We start from the raw sequence: 19282 nt of genomic DNA on the forward strand, positions 1-19282 counted from the left end.
TGCTTTGGTTTTTCTCCCAGCACATCCCAAGGAATGGCACCTGGTGCTGCTGCTCCTGCGCCCGGCACGTCGAGATCGCCCAGCACGGCGTGGGATCAGTGGCACAAACCTCATAGAATCACATAATTATTTCGTTTGGAAGGGTAACAGAGAATCCTGGCATGGCTTGGGTTGGAAGGAACCCTAAAGGGACCCTAAAGCCCATCCAGGCCCACCCCTGCCATGGGCAGAGACACCTTTCACTGTCCCAGGGTGCTCCAAGCCCCAATGTCCAGCCTGGCCTTGGGCACTGCCAGGGATCCAGGGGCAGCCACAGCTTCTCTGGGCACCCTGTGCCAGGGCCTGCCCACCCTCCCACCCTCCCAGGGAAGGATTTCTTTCCAATATCCCATCTCGCCCTGCCCTCTGGCAATGGGAAGCCGTTCCCTGTGCCCTGTCACCCTGGTCTCTTGCCCTGTTCTCTGTCTAGAGAGAATTCCTTTAGGCCCTGGAAGGGGCTCTCAGGACTGGTGGCCATTGCCCTGCAGCAGGTCACAGTGTGTTTCTCGGTATGGTTTGAGCTGCCAGGACATCATCTCACTGCTTTACCTTCCCTGGTGCCACTGTCCCTGGTGCCAGGCTTTTGACATGGGTGAAATCAAGGCCAGTGAGGTGCATTAATGTTTTGAAACAGTTTTATAAGCTGTTTTAGACAGATCCTATAATCGTTTTTCTATTTTGAAAGAAGTATAAGATCTTATAGCCTTGGCAAAGGCTGCCTAGGACAGCAGTGGAATCACCAGCCCTGGAGGGATTTAAAAGCCGTGTGGCTGTGGCACTGGGGGACAAGGGTTAGTGGTGGCCTTGGCAGTGCTGGGGATGTGTTTGGACTTGATGATCTTGGAGGTCTTTTCCAACTCGAATGATTCTTTGATTCTATGTTAATTTTTTTTTTTTTCCCCATAAAAAGTCTCCCATCAGAGCTGTTTGCTCCCCTGCCTGCTGCTGGGCACACTCCCAGGGGGCATTTGAACACCCCAAGCCTGTCCAGTGTGGACTAGACAAGATATTGATATTCAGATAGAAGGGGCAGAGCTTTGCCTTAGTGGCACCAATGGACTGGTCTGGAACTTGGTGATCTCTTTCCAGGAGAAATGAGCACTGTTTCCATAAAATGAATAAAAGAATGAACTAAACATGGAAGCAGCTTTTCTGTTTGCTTCGGGGCTGGGAGGCAGCAGCTCAGATGGGGCCAGGGCCCTCCCAGCCCGGCTGTCAGGTGATTTTCACGGTGATTAGCATGTGCTTTGTGATTTCATGACTTAATCTCAATATTATGTGTCTTGCACACTGACTCCTGTGGATCCCATAATTAATCCCTCAGGGGGGCTGGAGAGACATGCCCCCCCCCCATTTTCTGTATTCTCCTAGCCCAGGGCCAGCCCCGTGTGTGCCTTGGGCTGGGATCCCTCAGCCCAGCACTGCTGTACAACACACGTTTGGAGGTAAAATCTTGAGCATCTCAAGTGATATGGAAGACGTCAGCTCCTCAGAACAGAACAGTGAACATGTACAAACCTCCTTGGAACCATAAATCACTGCTGAGGGCAGAGCATTGTACCCGGGAGTGATTGCCTCTTGCTTGGAGAGGTAATGGCAGATTCTTGTTCAATCAGGACTTGGTCAGACTTTCCCAAATGCCCCCGTGTTCTGTTATTTGGGAACAAAAGGGATTTTTATTTTTAACTGGCACAAGCGTACCTCATGCCATTATGTCAGGAGTGGAATGTGGGATTGTGTTTGAGGAGTATCTCCAAGGGAAGCTGGAATGAACAGGTCTGATGGACCAGGACCTGCCGGGTTCCTCTGTCCTGTCACAGTAATTGCCCTCCTATTGCCACTTCTTTCCCAGAGAACAACGTCTGTTTCCAGCTCTGGCAGCCCTAGCACAGGAAACAGAGAGTGTGGCATTTGTTCCAGGGTTTGGAACATCAGCTGCACCGCCAGCAAAGCCAGATGACCTTGAGCTGGCTTGACTTTCCATCATCTCTCAATTGTTTATGAGAAAGTTTATTTCATAAGCAAAAACCTCCTGCTGAAAATACAGCTGAAATGCCACAGGAAGCTCCCCTGCATCCCAGGCATTGTGTTCCCAGTGGTGTGGCGTGCTGGCATGATGCATTGCTGACAGGAGCTAAACACAGCTGGGACACCAGATCCATGGGGAAAATCAGCCCTGAAAGGGACTCCATCTGCCCCATCCACCATGTTTCAAAAATATCAGCTGCTCCTAAATTTGTCTGATGGAAGGAAAATCTTTTGATGGAGGCTGCGGGTGCAATGGGTACAAAGGCAGCTGGAATTTTGCTGGATGCTCTTTGGTCTGGATGTACAGATGAAGGAGAGCAGAGGTGCTTGTTCCTATCAGTCCCCATCAGTCCCTGTCACTGTCACCCACCCAGTGCTGGTGCAGGTGTTGTGGCCCTGCATGAGAGGCTGCTCCTGCTCCTTCTCCTGTCCCTTCTCCTGTCCCTGTCCCTGCTCCTGCTCCTTCCCCTTATCTTGCTCCTGCTCCTGTTCCTGCTCCTGCCCCTGCTCCTGCCCCTGTCCCTGCTCCTGTCCCTGCCCCTGTCCCTGCTCCTGCTCCTTCCCCTTATCCTGCTCCTGCTCCTGTCCCTGCCCCTGTCCCTGTCCCTGCTCCTGCCCCTGCTCCTGCCGAGGGAGCCAGGCAATCCGCAGTCAGCACAGGCTCACCCAGCACAGTAATTGCCAGGTTTATCGTGTGCACTTCCAGAGACACGCTGTCACTAGATGAAATCGAGTCATTTAGTTGTGACCAGTAAAAATCCCAATGAAGTGACAGTGAGCATCTCACAACCACCCTGTGCCGGGAGCCGCTGTGTAAAACCTGTTAACTGACCTGTGTTTGCGTTACAAAGATCAGGCAGTAAAACCCAGACTGGTTTTGTTTTACAAGCCGCAGAGGAGGGGAGGGAAGGGGCCCCGGCGGCTGCTGCTGGCCTAGCACAGCTCGGGGGGCCGGGGCCGCAGGGAGGGGTCAGGGCTGTGGCACCGCTGCCTGTGCCGCTCTGCCGGCCAAGCTGTGGCTACAGGGAGGGAGGGATGGGGCAAGCTCCACTGGGGCCCAGCGTCCTCAGCCTCAGCATGGTGACATCGGGCACTGAGTCCCACTTCACCTGCGGATGACACTGGGCAGGTTCTCAGTGCAGCTCTGTGATGATTTGTCACTGGTGGGGTTTCCCCCGACCAGCTCTGTAAGTAATTGTGACAGAGAATTAATTGCACTCATCTGCCTTTTCCGCTGTAGAAGTTTGCTGCAATAAATATCCGTCCTGTTGTGACTGCAGCATCCTGGGATGTGGCAGCTCAGGTGGAGCCCAGTCCTCTGGATGCCCCCAGGACGCCCTGGTACAGGTCAGGGAGTGCCAGCATGGCTCCAGCAGCATGCAGCAATGTAAAGGCGCCCTGGGCTGGTGCTTTATGGTCCCCTCCCATGTCCTGGGGCAAATAACTATTTTGTGACTGATGACATTTTATAACAAGACCAGAACTGATTTATAACAAGACCGGGAGTGATTACCCCTGTGAACCCAGGGGAACAGCTTGTACCATTCAGGATTGGTTATGTAAACTTGGGTGAGAAGGTCTTAAAACCCAGAAGGACAGCACTGGAGTGAGAGGCATTGTGACAACAGGGTGATTCACCTGGCTCCAGCCGGCTCCCTCTGCTGTGTTCTGGGTGATCACATCCTGCCAGGACTGCGCTGTGCTCTGGTGCAGGTGAATAAATACAGGGAACGCATGGGTTTAGTCCCTAGAAACACATTTGGACAAAACTCATGAGTGGAAGAGAGAGATGTAACCCTGTATCCCGTACCCCATACCTGGTGCTGCACAGGGCCCAGCTGATTCAGTTGCTCGGGGCTTTGCAGGTTGGGTTTTTGTCACTCATCCCCACAGAGTGTCCCTTCCCGTACTTCAGTATCTCCCTGCTTTCGGAACAGTGCCAAGGCTGCCAGGGTCACAGTGCCACCATGGTCCTGGGGGGCTGGCAGGGCTGGCAGCCCAGCAGTGAGGGGGGCTCAGGTCCCGGCAGGGTACAGCTCCCACCCAGCTCCTTCTGGAAGGGAAACTGAGGTAGACACACAAAACTGAGAGGGACAAAGTGGTGCAAGAATGTTACAGGAAAGTGCTGAGGCTTGGGTGAAGATTCCAGAGGACAGAGAGGCAGGAACACTCTGTCCACAGCCCTGGGGCCAGGTGTGTTTCCCTGCTTACACCTCAAGCTGTGTTACAGGCAGGCCAGGGAACAGGCACGGCTGCAGGTCAGCATCCCGGGCCCACAGCTGCCTGTGCCGGGGACAAAGGAGAGAACCCTCCTACAGCATGGCCAAAGGGACAAGGACACAGGACTGGAACAGCCCCTGCCCTCCACCAGCACTGCCCCCACGCCTTCATCACCAAGCCCACTGCTCAGGGCCAGGCGCCCCGAGCCCACACTGCTCTGGAGAGGGATGAACAGCAGGGCGGGATGAGCGCCCAGGGCCGGAGCGGCGCAGCAGGTTCTGTCCCCTGTCCTCGATGGGAGTGCCGAAGCCGGCCCGGGGTTTCTGTTCCCCCTCCTCGGCCTGGGCACTGCTCTCAGTTCCAGTGTGAACCGGGGGGCTGTGGGCAGTGCTGAAGGCTCTGGCTGGCCCGCAGGGAGCTGCCGGCCCCGGGGTGAGCGCTCGGCCGTGCCGTGCTGTGTCACTGTGAGCCACCACCCGCTGCACTGGCTCTGACCGAACTCTGCCTCTCGCTGCCTGGAGCTGCTTCGGTGCCGCCACGGCTCCGCTGCCACAGCCCAGGGATGCTCCAGCTGCCGGGAAACGCTTCCCAAGTGCCGAGCACGGGCTGGGATGGCTCAGGGCAGCTGTGGGGTGGGAGGAATTTGCTCCGGGGCTGCCCGGTGCTGGCTCACCCTGCCCTGAGGGTGAGGGGGTGAAACTGAGCCATCCACAGTGTCTGTCCAGCCCCCCCAGAGCGGAGCTTGAGCGGGAGAGGCTCAGAGCCTGGATGGGTTTTCCATTTCCATAGGCATTGCTGGAGGTGCCTTTCCCCAGCCCAGCGCCATTTACATTAATGAGGCATTTAACTCCCAAACCTGTTTGTGGACCACTGGATGTCACCCAGATGTCGCCTCTCTGGAAAGGGGCCTGGGCAGTTTTTAACCCTATCGATGCTGCCTGGCTACCTCTGCTGAGAGCAGCTTTGGGCAGCTGCCCCTTCCTCGCTCTCTGAGGGAGGTTGTGGTCACCCCGTCCAGGCTGACAACCCCACGAGGGCAGATTCCTGCCATCCACAAAATCTCTGTGCCGCTGGACTTTCCTCCTCCTCCTCCTCAGCCACTTTCCCCGCTCAGCTCCCCCATCACCTCTGGCGTCTCCCCTCTGACCGTGGCTGCTGCGGGAGCTGCGGAGGAGCAGAGCGAGGTTCTCCTGCTGTGCCTCCTCTCTCTCCTCGAAGGGCCGGTCCCGGAGTGCTGGCAGCCTTTCCCGTGAGTCACCAGCACCTGCTGCCGCAGGTTGGTTTCAACACCTCTCCCCAGTCCCTTGCCAAGGCAGAGCCGTGCCTGCGATGCTGCCCGCACCTTCTCTGTGGTTTTGGGTACTGCAGCTGCTCCCCGCAGCCCTGCGGTGCCACAAAGCTGAAGCTGTGGGGTCATTGTCATCCCTGCCCAAGAGCTGGGCACGGTGACTGCAGCTGAATCCCAGGGACAGGGGGCAAGTAGGGACTGTTGTGAGTGAGGGGTGCCTGCTCTGGAGCCCTGACCAGGGCTGGCTGGGCTCCCACTCCCTGCCACGAGTCTCCTGGGAGCACTGTCTCCATGGCAAGAGACTGGGCTTCCCACCTGACCCTGGGGCCAGTGCAGTGGGACAAGGGATGTTGCTGAATCCCTGACTTTACAGCTTGTTGTTCCCATAAACTCTGAGCTGAGTGTCTCAGACACTTTAGGTTTATGATGTTTAGCGTGTGCCAGTCCTAATTCTCAGACTGTCCCCGGCAGTTTTCTGTGTTTGGGGTGACTCAGGAGTTCAGGACAGTTCAGTGTTAACTCATGATGAAGTAAACCATTTCTGCAGCTCCGCGGCACTCTGCTGTCTGAGGATTATTCGTAAATGGAGAAAAGATGTTGCACCTGCCCCAAAAATAACTGCAAACAGCTCCTGTGGAACACTTGTGCTTTTCCAAAGAATTTAAAGCAAGGGCTCTCCCAAAAAAGCGCCAATCAGGACACATATCCTGAGTTTTCAGACATTCCTGCTGCTGGACCACTACAGGTTAGCAGCCTTGTTCTCCACCAAAGGATATTCCTCTTATTGGAACTGCAGTTCTTGGTATAAAGTCTGACCAGTCCCTACACCTCCTTTTTTGCAGGGTTGGCATCACTGTTTATTTTCAAAGGCTTTGTTTTGCTCTGGGGAGGCTTTAGAAACACAAACCCTTGACCCATCCCAATCTGTGCCAGCTGCCAGTGCCTTCCCTGGCCCCAGAGCCAGGTGTGGGGGGGGTTCCCTCCTGTCAGGAGGCTGATTGCACGATCAGAACTCACTGATTTAACCCAGCTTTGAGGGCTGGAGGGCTGTTGGGGGTGGGCAGAGCTGCTTGAGCAGCCTGAGGGGAAGATGAAACCCAGGAGCAGCTCAGCAGTGAGGAAGGAACAGTACCAGCATCAAACTGAGCCTGGGCAGTCTCTCTTTAGCACTGCTTGCAGCAGGTGTGAGCAAACCCTGTGGAGAGCCAGGGTCTCTTAGGTGCTACTGCACACACAGGTACAGATGTGGAATGGAAGAACTGTGGCATGACCCACTTTGTGATGTTTGCCTGCTTTCCCCAGGAGGTGAGCCCCACAGGGTTCCCTTTAGGCTGTGCTCTGTGGGAGCTGGGGACAGCTGGCCCCTCTGCATTGGAAGGCAGGTCCTCAGTCAGGTGTAAGGGAGCTAAACCAGCTCCTGTGCCAGCACCACCAAGCTGGCAAGGAAGGAGTTTGTGGTGAGGTGTTCCTTAGCTCAGGACTTTGCTATTACTGCTGTCCCTGCTGTAGTGGGGAGAGCTCATGCCTGTAACACCAAGGGGAGGGGGGGCTCCCTGGGCTGCTCTGTTCTGCTCAAGGTCTGTTCTGCCACTGCTGCCCACAGGGCACGATTGTCATGGTAGGAGTGTTGGTGTTTGATGCTGTTAGAGGTGATGGGGATGAGCCATGGCTTGCCCAGAGCACCTCTCTCGGTGCAGGACCAGGGGCTGGGGCAGATCTGTTTCTCACTTTTTCCTGTGGCCTCCAAGGGACTGCCCAGGTGTGGAGCTGTCTGGGGACACTTGAAGTTCCAGTGGTTTTGGTCCCTTGCTGGTTAACCCTGCTTTCTGAAAGGCCTTTTCAGTTTCTGCTTGCACTCCCATGTTCCTCCTGCCTGTTCCTGAGCTGGGTCCCGCAGACCCCCCCTGCTCCATCTCTGCTGGGAGGCCTGGGGTACCTGGCTGGGAGGCTTGGCCCTGCTGCGAACCTACAGCCCCCAGGCAGGCAGACACAAATTCCCTCAGCTCTCAGGATACTTGCAGGGAACTAACTCATATAGTGGTGATTTTAAAATGAAAAAGGTCAAAGCAGTTACTCAAAAATATATCTTTATTTTTTCAGTTTATCATCTATTTAAATAATTCAGTTAAAATAGGTTTTATTGCACATAAAAAAACCTTTCTGGATTCTCACTGTCCTCTATAAAATAAGCTCATAGAGAAAGGAGAGACTCTTCCACTCAGACACCCTTCACACACTCTGCATTACCCTGGCTCTACAAACCCCAGCAGCCAGTGTGGGGTGGGCTCTGCTCATCATCTCCACTGGTGCTGCATGGAGGCAGCAGAGTGGGCTGTGACAGGAGCACTCGTGGCTGGGTGGGCACACACAGCAGCCCCTGGCTCACAGGGGCAGCAGCACAGGAGGTAAAAGGTGGGAGCTGACACTGCTCTCTGGATGGGGGCAAGGTGGATGAGGTACAGGTGGGGCAAGACATCCTCCAGGCATTGCCAGTGCCAGGGCAGGCAGGTGGGAACTGGGTGGCTGCAGGAGGAAGTCCTTGCCTGGGGTTGAGCAGGAAAAGAGTAGCCAGCTAACCCCTGTGAGGCTTCTGGGAAGTCATTTAATGAGCTCCTTGAATGTTATGTTTAAGGGCTGCCTGAGTGATGTGGAATGGAACAAGCTTGCAGAGGATGCACTTCATTACTGTGCTCCAAATTGGATTTCATGCCCTTTCAGATGATTCTTTGGGGATGACTCGGGCTTTCCTACCCCAGCTCTGTAGTAACTTGCTCTACAAGCACACTTCTGGTTGTCCTGGCTTTTCATCTCACTAGAAAGAGCTCCTCAGGCCACCACTGGAATCAGGTTTCTATTGAAAATTCAAGTGAGAGCTTTCCTTTTATGCTCTTTTGTGCTTTACCCAAGCCCCTGTCATGCCCTTCCTACACATGCCATCCTGGATTCCTGACAGCCTGGGGTTTTTCCCACAAGTCCAGCCACACAGCAGAGAGCAATTAGTGTTAATGCTCAATGTGGCATCAATCTGCTGCTGTGGAGCAATTCCTGCCCACATGCAATGGGGTGTGTGCAGCTGGTGGCTAATGCGTGCCTTCGCCTGGTGAGACATCCCAGCTTAGCACCACATCCTGCTCCAGCCATCTCCTGCCATCATTAACTCGAGAACTGATGTTGCTCGAAGCTCCTGCTGTCTCTGAGTCCTCGGCTTTTGTGTCTGAGCTTTGCTCAGGGCAGCTTTGACTGCCAGTTCAATCCCTGAGTAAGGGTGTGACCTGACAGCCCTTCAGTGCTTGACTGGCTCTGTGCCTTTTGCCCCGGACGTGTGGGCACAGCACCCACCTCTCTGGGCCCGCGGTGGGCGGGTGGCAGGTGTCAGTGCCGGTCGAGCTCCAGCGTGTCAGGCAGCTGCTCTGTGAAAGCCGTCTCCAGGCGCAAAGTGCTGTAGTTGGGGGGGGGAGTCCTGGGCAGGGGGCTGTTCTGGGGCAGTGGCAGGCGCAGGGCGGTGGTGAAGGTGGGCAGGTCCTCGTCGATGCACACGGGGTTGTCGTGGCCCTGCCTCTCGGGGTCGCCGGCCTGTGGGGCCTTGCCCGGGCCGCCCTGCTGCCGGTTCCGCCACCACTTCTTTGCCTTCTGCCACTGGCGCCGCAGGACGATGGACAGTGAGTCGATGAAGAACACCTCCACGATCTCGATGACACACACCACGGAGCAGCTCATCCACAGGCCCAGCTGGCCCCCGAAGTTAGACAGAAGGATGACGAGCTGGAAGAGCAGAGAGCACAAGGTTAGGGTCTGCAATGGACACATGTCCGTGGTGCTGTTACAGCAGGCAGGGAGACCGAGCCGGGGCACCCGGGGCTTGCTCAGCACTCCCAAATGCAGTGGGCCCATCTCTGCTGTTGTTCTCTCTGGCTCTGCTTCAAAAGGAACTTGGAGCTGAGCTTGCTGTGGGCAGCCTGAAGGCTGCCCAGCACAAAGCTCGGGGCTGGACAGGCAGAGACGTGGCCTGAGATAAGGGCTGGAAAGGGCAGGACCGGCCCAGAGGTGCATATCTGAGATCAGCGTCCTGCTCCTGCCCGTGTGGGATTGCTCCCCTGGGCAGGTGAAAGCTTCCAGCCTGCGTGGGAGGAAGTGCTGTGTCTCCTGGGAGTAGGGACCCGCATGCTCACTCACCGTGTTGGCAGGATTCTCTGAAATGAATCTCTCATTCAGGTCCTTGTAAAACACCATGAGGTTGGCAAGGTCTGTCCTGGGGAAATAGGAGGCAGGCAGAGGGTTTAGTAAAACAATAACATGAAACATACTGAAAAACTATGCAAATAACCAGTTGGACCAGTAGGGCTGGGCTGCTCCAAGGGAGCTTTTTCCCCAATTGCCATCATTAGGGCTGCTCAGATCATATCAGAGCTGGAGGTGCGAGGCAGGAACACACAGGGGGACTTACTTGTTCAGCTTCTTGTTGAGTTTTTGCCCTTTGTCCCAAGAGAGAACTCGGAGCATCCAGTCCTGGGGAACAGACAGAAAATGCAACTCTACATGCAGGTTCTTGTGCAGAGACCCTTGGGAAGGGACTCATGCTCCACACCTCCTATGGGAACCAGAACTGAATGTGTGACAGTCTGAGCCCAAGGGGATCCCCCAAGACAAATTTCAGTTTAATGGTGAACTCCTGGAGGAGGAGCTCTGAGCTAGAAACTACAGACTGGTCTCTGGGAGCGGCATGACTGAATGCTACTGACTACCCTAGGGCCTCCTGCTTTTGTGCTGAGCCTCTGAGGTTACTCAATGCTTTGTGCTAGGCTGCTGTTCTGGTGTAGTGCAACTGGGAACTCACCTCTGACACGATGGATGGCCACTGAGCAATGCTGGTGGTGAGCGCCCACTCCTTGAAGCTGCAGAGAGAGGCAGGATGTCACTTGTGAGCTCCGACTCCCACGCACACTTTACCTCTGGCTGTGGCAAGGACTCACCTGCAGGCATCTTTGCAGATCTGCTGGCAGCCCAGCTGCTCCTTCACAAACTTTTCGTGCAATCTGTAGTAGCAGTACACTGCAGGGGAGGAATAGGATGTGTGTGAGAAGCCAGACATAAAACCTGCTATCTGGGCTGGAGTGGGACATCTGGGGTATAGCTGGCCTTTGTGGCCATTGCCTACATGGAGGGGATAAAGAGATTTACCCTATAAATATTGCAAAAGACTCTTGAGAAGTGGGTGTCACTTGATATAGGCATGAAAACTGCCACACCTGGTCAAGCCCTCCACTCGACTGTTCTGTGGTGGGCACAGGTGACAAGCCACCAGGGGAAGTTTCATAAACCAGCCAGTGTGAGCAAGGGAGGCACTTCTGGCTCTGGGTGTGGGGGCTTAAGTGGGTTAAGGCAGATTTGCCTCATCCCAGCATGCTGGGTGTGCAGGAACTGTGTCAGGGACACCGGGGGTGGAGGGTACAGGGGGCTGTGTGACAGGGACACTGGGGTACAGGGGGCTGTGTGACAGGGACACTGGGGTACAGGGTACAAGGGGCTGTGTGACAGGGCCATGGGGGATGCAGGGTACAGGGGGCTGTGTGACTGGCACGCTGGGAGTACAGGGGCTGTGTGATGGTTGGTGCTGCAGGGGACAGGACTGGCAGCTGAGCCATGTGCAGTACTGGGGTGTTCCAATACTAACTCCAGTTTGGGTTCTTCTTGTAGTTGCAGTACTCTGCCCCAGCGGGTAAGGGCTGTGCGTACTGGGCACAGCCACACGAGTCCACCATGGCCTTCTGGAAGCAGGAGTGCAGGCAGATCTGGGGAGAAAAAACAGCTGGGGGCTAAGAGGCAGCAACAAGCTCCAGGCTCCTGTGCACCTAAAAACACCCTGCTTATTGACAACGGCAGTCGGATGGGAACCTTGTTTCACTGGGCCTTCAGGCTCTGCTGTGAGTGAATACAAACAGACAGAGAGTACAGTGGAGGGTTGAGGCTCTGCAGCAAAAAATAAGAATATAATCTTCTTGGAGGATTACATATATAGAGGTTTTATGAATGCCCCCACTTCCCCTATAGCCACCAAAAGCTTTAGTGTTGCAGCTGCTCTTTACAGAGTCAAGGAGAGGTTTTTAGGCCTGCCATGGCACATGGCCCATGAATCACTAAGTAGGTGTGGGAAGTGACTCACAGCAGCAAACGTTCACAGCTTCCACCAAACCCTGCTGGTGCCTACTGGGAGAGGTGAAGCTGGGAGGATTAACAAGGCAGCAGAACTGTGGTTTGTGCTAAAACATTGGGACATGCAGGAACAGAACTTCTCTTTTAAATCCCAGTCAAGCCTTTTGGTCCCAGTCCCAGCCCTCCTGAGCACTGAGTTTCGGTGAAGTACTGTTATTAAAAACCTGAGAAAATGTCTGGGTGATCCTACCTGGCCCTACACCACAACAGATTTCCTATTCCCCAATAAACAGAAATTCACCCTAGACCTGGGCTTTGCAGCAGGCAGCAGCTAATGTAAGTACAATTCTTCAAGTGCAGAGTGCCAGAACAACTGACACTCTCCAAGAGGACCCAATTACAGAAACCATGCAAAATTAGTGGAAACTTACTCTGTAAACAAACATCCTGCTATCTGGATACTGATTAGATGGTTTCTGTTATTCTTGGAGTCCTAAAGGTCACAATTTCTGGCTTCAAGGGTTACTAAGCTGCAACCTTTACTTGGCCAATATTTTCCAGTCTCACATTGCTTGAAAATTGCCTAATGAGCTCATGTTCTCTCTTTATCTAACAGGGTGCCTGAGGGAACTTCAAACAGCAACCACTTAGGAATAAAAGTTCGATTTTAAGAAGTGCTGTTGCATTTTACATCAGTGGTAAAAGCAACAACCCTGTGTTCAGACTTCTCCTAGTCTTGGGTCCTGAACCACAGACTGTTATAAAGCTTTTTATGCAGGTAGTTTTCAAGCAACTGATAAACCCAAATGTAATGGCTTTACCTGGAGTGAGTAGCTCTTGTTATAGAGATTTTCCACGGGTATGTCAGCTCCTGTCTCTGTGCAGTCACTGTAGGGTTTGCTCAGCTTGCGAGACCGAGTCTGAGAAACAGAAAAGAACAAAACTTGGGTTTATTTTGGAGTTCACAGAGAAACCAAAGGATTCAGTGACATGTTTTCCCAGCTCTGAAACTGTAAGTGATAAGGCAGCTTTGAATAGAATGTTTACCTTTTGCTACCTAAAATGATTTGTCAATCTGTTGCCAAAACAAGGGGTTTTTTTGTTTCTAATATCCGTTTCCCAAAAAACTGTTCTGGTGGGATTCTCTGCTGTCTTCCTGGAAACCTTCTGCATGAATGCAAGGTGGTGTAATCATAGCAGTGAGGATTTTTCAAAGCAGAGAAATCCATATGCATGTTCTCTCCTAGTCTTAGAGGCTGTGTGTCATTTACTCTGGATATTTGTGTTCTGAGGGATGGGGTTGTTGGACAGGGGTTTTGGGTTATTTTCTGTGAGGATCCCCACCTGCCTTTGCTGTTTTTGCACTGGCTGCTCCTGTGCCGTGGGTAAACAGCACTTGAAACTCCACTAGAGCTCAACAGCACCTCTCTCATTCCACTTTAAATCAAATGTTTGTGTCTCCCTCAAACCTTTTTCCAGGTACTGCTTTGACCCTTCCTCTCAAATGCTAATGACTTTTCCTGTTCTCTGCCCAGAGCAAAGAGGTCTGACATGCCAAGGCTGTGCCTGCAAGCACTGTGAAACCAGGGCTGAAAGCCCTCAAATTCTCGAAATCTGATTCCAGCTGCATTGCCCACTTCCTGCAGACTGCCTTACCCCCCTCAGCCCCTGCTATCTTTCTGCAGTAATTATCCACTTTACAATAGAGTGGCCTGAAACCACAAGAAACATCCATTTAAGAATCCATTCACCTGTCTTTCTCTACAGAATTTAAAATTAGAATTAAGAATTCTGTACAAAGGATCACTTTAGCAGGAACTTGAAAAGGCTGGTAGGCCCTAAGGCACTGAATGCAGCTCCTGAGAGCACACCTGATAGGAGCATACCTCACCACTTTGTCTACAGCAATACAAGGCTCTGAGCAGTGGTGCAATTCAGGGCTTTTACAGATGCTCAAATCTCTCTTTGGAGGGAAAGATGGGATTTCAGTATTAGAGATGCATTACTTTTGAAAACGACTCTGAAACCAGCTTTTAAATTCCACGTACAATGTAGTGTCAAGACACTGCCTCAGTCTGCTCCTGGGGCTTCCAAGAGATGATCGATCCTTTGTATAGAATTATTTTGTTGTGGCTTATGCTCCTACAAAAGCTTACTTGTTCCTTCAGGTACTGAAATAATTTCCAAACTAAATATTTAATTAAAGCACTGTAGCTCTGACCAAGCAATGCCTTGTTTGCATTCCAAACGTCTTGGAATATTTTTGGAGGTGGGGGACAGTCCTAGTACCCAGCAGGAACGCATGAGCAATAACCAGACACTGATGCTGTGTTCAGAGCCCAGCAAGCAGCACCGTGTGGGACACAGCTGCCGTGTCCTCCTTTGTGACCTTGCCTGTGGGCACAAGGACTGCCCTGGCACCTCGGTGCTGCAACCCTGTCCTGACAGCCCTGACCCCTCACCACACGCTCTGGAGTTGTCCTTTCCCCGCAGGACAGCGATCCCCAGCTTTTGCTCTGAGACCAGAAATTGTGTCCAGCTTCTATTTTGGATGCCTCATTAGGATGCAATTGGATCCCTTCCTCATGACAAATCTTTTATCCAGAGACATTAAGATGTGGCCAATCTTGTTTTTTATACTACAGCAACAGTCCAAACCTGTTGTTGAACATATTGCATTAAATATTGAAACTCTGCCTTCCATGACTGTCTCTGTACGGTGTGATGGTGACAAAGAAAAGAGTCTTGTGAGTCTTTGTGTCACCGCACCATCCCGATTCTCAAACCTCTCAGTCGTGATTGACCAAGGAATTGCTGCCACAGTTTTCCAGACAGCTGGAAGACAGTTAACTATTTGCATTTTGTAAAACATCAGCCCTCTTTTAATGTCTTTTCTAATGCAGCGCCGATCACGATGGGCACACCCAGATAAGCAGGATGGCTGATGCTCCGACCAGACCTCCAGAAAGAAAGGCAGCGCTGAAGTGCTCACTTAACAGCCCATCTAGATGAAAGGGGACGTGGCACAGCTTTCGCCGCTGTGCCGAAACCCCTCGGGCTAAATGCCTGCTCTGAACTACACCAAATGGGGAAAGGAGGAGCTGCAGCTCTCCTGGCCTTTGCTCGCAGCTGGCGAAAGCAAAGCTGCTGCCCACGAGGGTGTTTTTACTGCTGGGGAGAGAGAAAACCAGCAAAATGAGGCTCACATTCACAAAACAGTTCAAGGGGTTGTGCTGCCACCATCCCTAAGGACCGGATCCCAACGTGGGGACCCGGAGCTCCAGCACTGGGCTCCTCTGCCCCGGGACCCTCGTGGGATGAAATTCCCTGCTCATTGCTAAAGCCAAACGAGGCACTTGACAACACATTTCTGTGGTTGTCGATTTTGCTGTGAAAACAAAACCAAAAATTCCCTGAAAAGCCAAGGGGTAGAAGAAAAGGGAGAACAAACAATATCCCAGGCCGGTTTGGTTTATAAAGACCTGATTTTCCCACAGCCTCTTTTGTTTAGAAAAGTGCTATCACAGGATTTCCCCTCAGGGCACTTCAGCCGCTGAGTAGAAGGTATTTAAAGGCCTTGAGCTGCTGGCTCTCTGAAATCACCCCATCAGTTCCTATCTACAGCTGTACCAAGGCAAAGGTGCACCTGAAAAGGAGATTGTTGCCACTCACAAAGTGCATCCCTATGGAGGTGGCCGCTGCAGGCTCAATTTCTGTGCCAATATCTTCAATGAAGGGATACTCATTTTGGTCGTGGACGATGATCTTGGCTCCTGAGGATGTCACCAGGAAGGGGTTGTATTCTGCCTCGTCGATGTACAGAACAACCTGCAATCCTGAACCACAGAGGCAAGGCAGGAAGTTACACCAGGAGCCAGAGATACGTTTTCTGGTCAAGGAGGGCAGCACAGTTTATTTCATGTTATCTGGCCTTAAGCAGAACTGTAACAGCCCAACCAGACCAAGGCACCTGCAGCCAGTAACATCCCTTGGTGGTACTGAGTACAACAAACAAATAACATCTGCTGAGAACGTGGCTGAAACTCACTTAGAAAGTTATATAACTGGGCAGCAGTAATTTCAGCTGGAAAACATTAGTGATGCAATGATATTATCTGTATTCTCAGGCAAGAGTTTGCACTAGTTCAAACAGGCATTTCCCCAATCAGCCTGTACATCTACAGCCAACACATCGCTCACGCTCCAGCAGGATCCAGTTTGCTGAACCACTTGTTATCAAACAGTTCCTCTGCAAACCAGCGGGGAACACCCCACGTGTGCAAAGTGCCCTGGAACACCCCAGGTGTGCACAGTCTCGTGGAACACCCCAGGTGTGCACAGTGCCCCAGAACACCCCAGGTGTGCACAGTCTGGAACACCCCAGGTGTGCACAGTCTGGAACACCCCAGGTGTGCACAGTCTCCTGGAACACCCCAGATGTGCACAGTCTGGAACACCCCAGGTGTGCACAGTCTCCTGGAACACCCCAGGTGTGCAGTGCCCCAGAACACGCCAGGTGTGCACAGTGCCCTAGAACACCCCAGGTGTGCACAGTCTCCTGGAACACCCCAGGTGTGCACAGTGCCCCAGAACACCCCACATGCACAGGGCCCTGCTCACCGTACTCGCTGCCACCCGTGGAGGTGCTCAGGATGGTGCCGTTTTCGCCGCTGTTGAAGGTGTAGCAGTTGCCGTGGAGGGGGTGATGGAAACGAGTGAAATGCCTGGAAGAAATCAAATATCATGACATTGTTCCCTGTCGTTCTGTCTGGGAGAAAGGCAGCACACCTGGGCTTTGGTTTTGACAGAGACAGATCAGGATGGCATGGGGGGTTTGTTACTTCTTTTCAAGAAGTTTGTTTTGCTGAAAGATGTGGGTCTCTTTCTGAGTAACTTGAAATTACATGGCAGTATGACCTAGTTTAATATATCAAGAGATGGAAACTCGAGGAAGTTTTAATGTGGGAATGGGGGTTAATAGCATGGGGGAGGCAGATTTACAGAACTGACAGTGGCTCCTGCTGGAATTCAGCAAATACCAAATATTCCACTCCTACATGTTATGGACTTGGAAATAAGCTTTTAAGATGGCAGGAATTTTCTGTGCACTGACCTTTTGTCACAAGATAGGCCATCAAAGAAACATGTCAGTAGAAGGTCATCAGCAGAATAACTCAATTTTTCTTTAGTCTCCAGGGGAATTTGTGCCATGATGTTCATGTAGTGCAGCTTGTACCACTCCTGGATAGCATTTACACCTGAACTGAATGTGTACAGGGCACAATCACTGCTGTTGTTTGCATCACACTGGCAAGAACAAAAGGGAAAAAGCATTTCAGATGGACTGAAATCATGGATTCTACAAGGCAGGTGTAAATTATGGTTTGTACAAGGCACATCTGAAAGTTTCTCTTCCACAGAAATAACTGTGTATGGCGTTACAGTGGGCATCAAAGACCTTTAATACAGGGCTAAGTGATATGACCAAATATTTCAGGACCAAAGAAAAGGTCACACTGACTCTTATTTGGGAAGACTTCAGGAAGGTACTTCTCCTCCAGAGAGCTGGAGGTGAATCTGCAGTAGCCATGGGGGCTTAGGCAGAAGAGGAGACAGGGTGCTCTTCACCACTGTGCACCACAGAGCCACCTGAGCAGGCAATAAAACCTGCCCGAGGGACAGTGACCCCAACACAGCCCTCTGCTACCCCACAGGGAACTCGCTGGCCAGGGCACAGTGACACTCACCAGCTGAAAGCCAATGATGTTATTGGAATCGCCCGAGTTCACGATGGACGAGTCCTTGTGAAAGACACTTCCCTCTATTTTCCTCTTCTGCCCAGTGTGCAGGTCAGTCGCTGTCCTGGAGAAGTCCTCGACCTTCAGCAGAGGGATGTGCTGGAAGAAGTCACTCCCTGTGCTGTTCCAGTCGTCCACTGACCGGCGCACCTTGGACTTGCCCTCAGAAAATCCATAGAAAGTTTCCAAAGCCTTTTTCGTCTCTTTGTCCAATTCAGATAAATACTCTTTCATGGCACTGTACCTGCATGGAAGAGAACACGGCAGTGACATCCCGTCCCACCTCACTGCCCAGCTGCAGTGCCCTGCCTGCTGCACTGTGGGTGCCATGGCTTGGGACAGAATTCCCCGTGGAGGTCTCACACCAGTTTCTCACATCAGTGAGGGTACACGGTTATATCCATCGAGAGATCTTGGAGCAAGGATCCCAGAAAGCAGAACAGACTGAACTAGAGAGAAAAGTCTCCCAAGACTCTCAAGCTCCTTATATTAGGAAGTCTGAGGAGACGCAGTATGTGAAAATAAGACTTCATCTGTGAAGAGTAATCAAAGACCTGAATCCCTGTGGGGTGAGAATCTGGCAGTAGAACAGAGAGCAATGTAAAGCATGATTTGACAGGAGAAAAAGTATTCTTGATGGATCATGTCAAAATCTCCCATAAGGAAAGAAAGAAGCAAAAGAGGAGTGACAAGCATCCCCTTTCCATTCCTTAGGAGATGATGCTGTTTGTAATCCTGGAACCTCGGTCTTGGGAAGAAGGGAATTTGAAGAGCCAAAGAGCGGACAGGGACTGTCTGGAGCAGAAAGCAGCATGAACCGAGCCGAGGTCAGCAGTGAGGGGTGAGAGTGTAAACCACACGGCACAGCGGGGGATGCGGCACAGGGAAAACCCACAGCCGGGAAAGCGCTGACCAGCAGCACCGGGACCAGCTCGAGAAGGAGCCCGGGGCTGCGCCGACCCGCCGCCCTCCCACCAGCTCCCCGAGCCTTACTTGTAGGGGTTGATATTGCAGATGGTGACGGCGGGGAACGGCAGCTTCTGGAACTGGACGGTGACGGAGACCGAGGCGCTGTAGTAGTTCATGAGGAGCTCGGCGCACTGCCAGAGGATGAGCCCCACGGCGCTGAGGGTCAGCACGATCCAGAGCAGGCGGCGCAGGCGGCCGCGGGACACCACGATGCGGCGGCAGCCGTGCGTGTTGGTGTTGAGGCAGTACCAGCGCATCAGCTCGCTCAGCGTGGGCGCCTGCGGGCCCCGCACCGGCAGCGTCCGCTTCAGCCGCGCCGTGATCTTCTTACCGGGGCCCGCGGGGGCCGCTGCGGGCGAACCGGACACTGAGGGGGCGGCTGGGGGGTCCCGGCGCCCGCCCCCCGCCCGTGGCCCCGCCACACCGCGCCCGCAGGGTTCCGTCCCGTCGCCCGGCATCCCGCTCCTTTCCCGGTGTTCGATCCCCGGAACGGCCGTCCCGGGGGGGGGTCGCGCTCGCCGCGCCTCACCTCGGCCGCCCTCCGGGCTCGGCTGCGCCATGCTCCGCTCACAGTCCCGGCGCCGATGGGGCGGCGGGCGGCCGCCCCGGTACCTACCCCCGCCACCGCCCCGCCCCGGACCGCCCCGCCCGCCCCGCCCTCCCCGCTCCACGGCCGCGCAGCGCCGCCCCACGGCGGCGGCCGGGGCTGCGCGGGGTGCCCGCAGTAACGGGCCCGAGCGGGGCGGGCGCGGCCGGGCGGGCCCCGGGAGCGGGTCTGGAGCCCCCGGTG

The 19282-nt window shown here is 53.5% G+C and overlaps 1 protein-coding gene across 2 annotated transcripts; it reads right to left on the bottom strand.

The window, feature by feature from the left end:
- Nucleotides 1–7645: 7645 nt before the first annotated feature.
- On the bottom strand, nt 7646–19066 carry SCNN1G (sodium channel epithelial 1 subunit gamma). 2 transcript variants are annotated; one of them, XM_083872756.1, is made up of 13 exons: nt 19022–19066; nt 18517–18841; nt 17473–17767; nt 16839–17032; nt 16346–16449; nt 15398–15561; nt 12547–12645; nt 11247–11364; nt 10546–10624; nt 10410–10467; nt 10020–10081; nt 9749–9824; nt 7646–9337 (listed from the first exon to the last, which is right to left on the bottom strand). In XM_083872756.1, the coding sequence occupies exons 1-13, from the start codon at nt 19050–19052 to the stop codon at nt 8948–8950; spliced, it is 1995 nt and encodes a 664-aa protein (XP_083728882.1). In that variant the 5' UTR covers nt 19053–19066; the 3' UTR covers nt 7646–8947. The 2 variants fall into 2 exon arrangements, with proteins under 2 accessions (XP_083728882.1, XP_083728881.1); XM_083872755.1 differs by lacking the exon at nt 19022–19066 and having other exon boundaries at nt 18517–18966.
- Between the last annotated feature and the right edge of the window lie 216 nt (nt 19067–19282).

The sequence above is a fragment of the Zosterops lateralis genome, assembly GCF_965231275.1.
Source record: "Zosterops lateralis genome assembly, chromosome: 15".
Taxonomy (NCBI): domain Eukaryota; kingdom Metazoa; phylum Chordata; class Aves; order Passeriformes; family Zosteropidae; genus Zosterops; species Zosterops lateralis.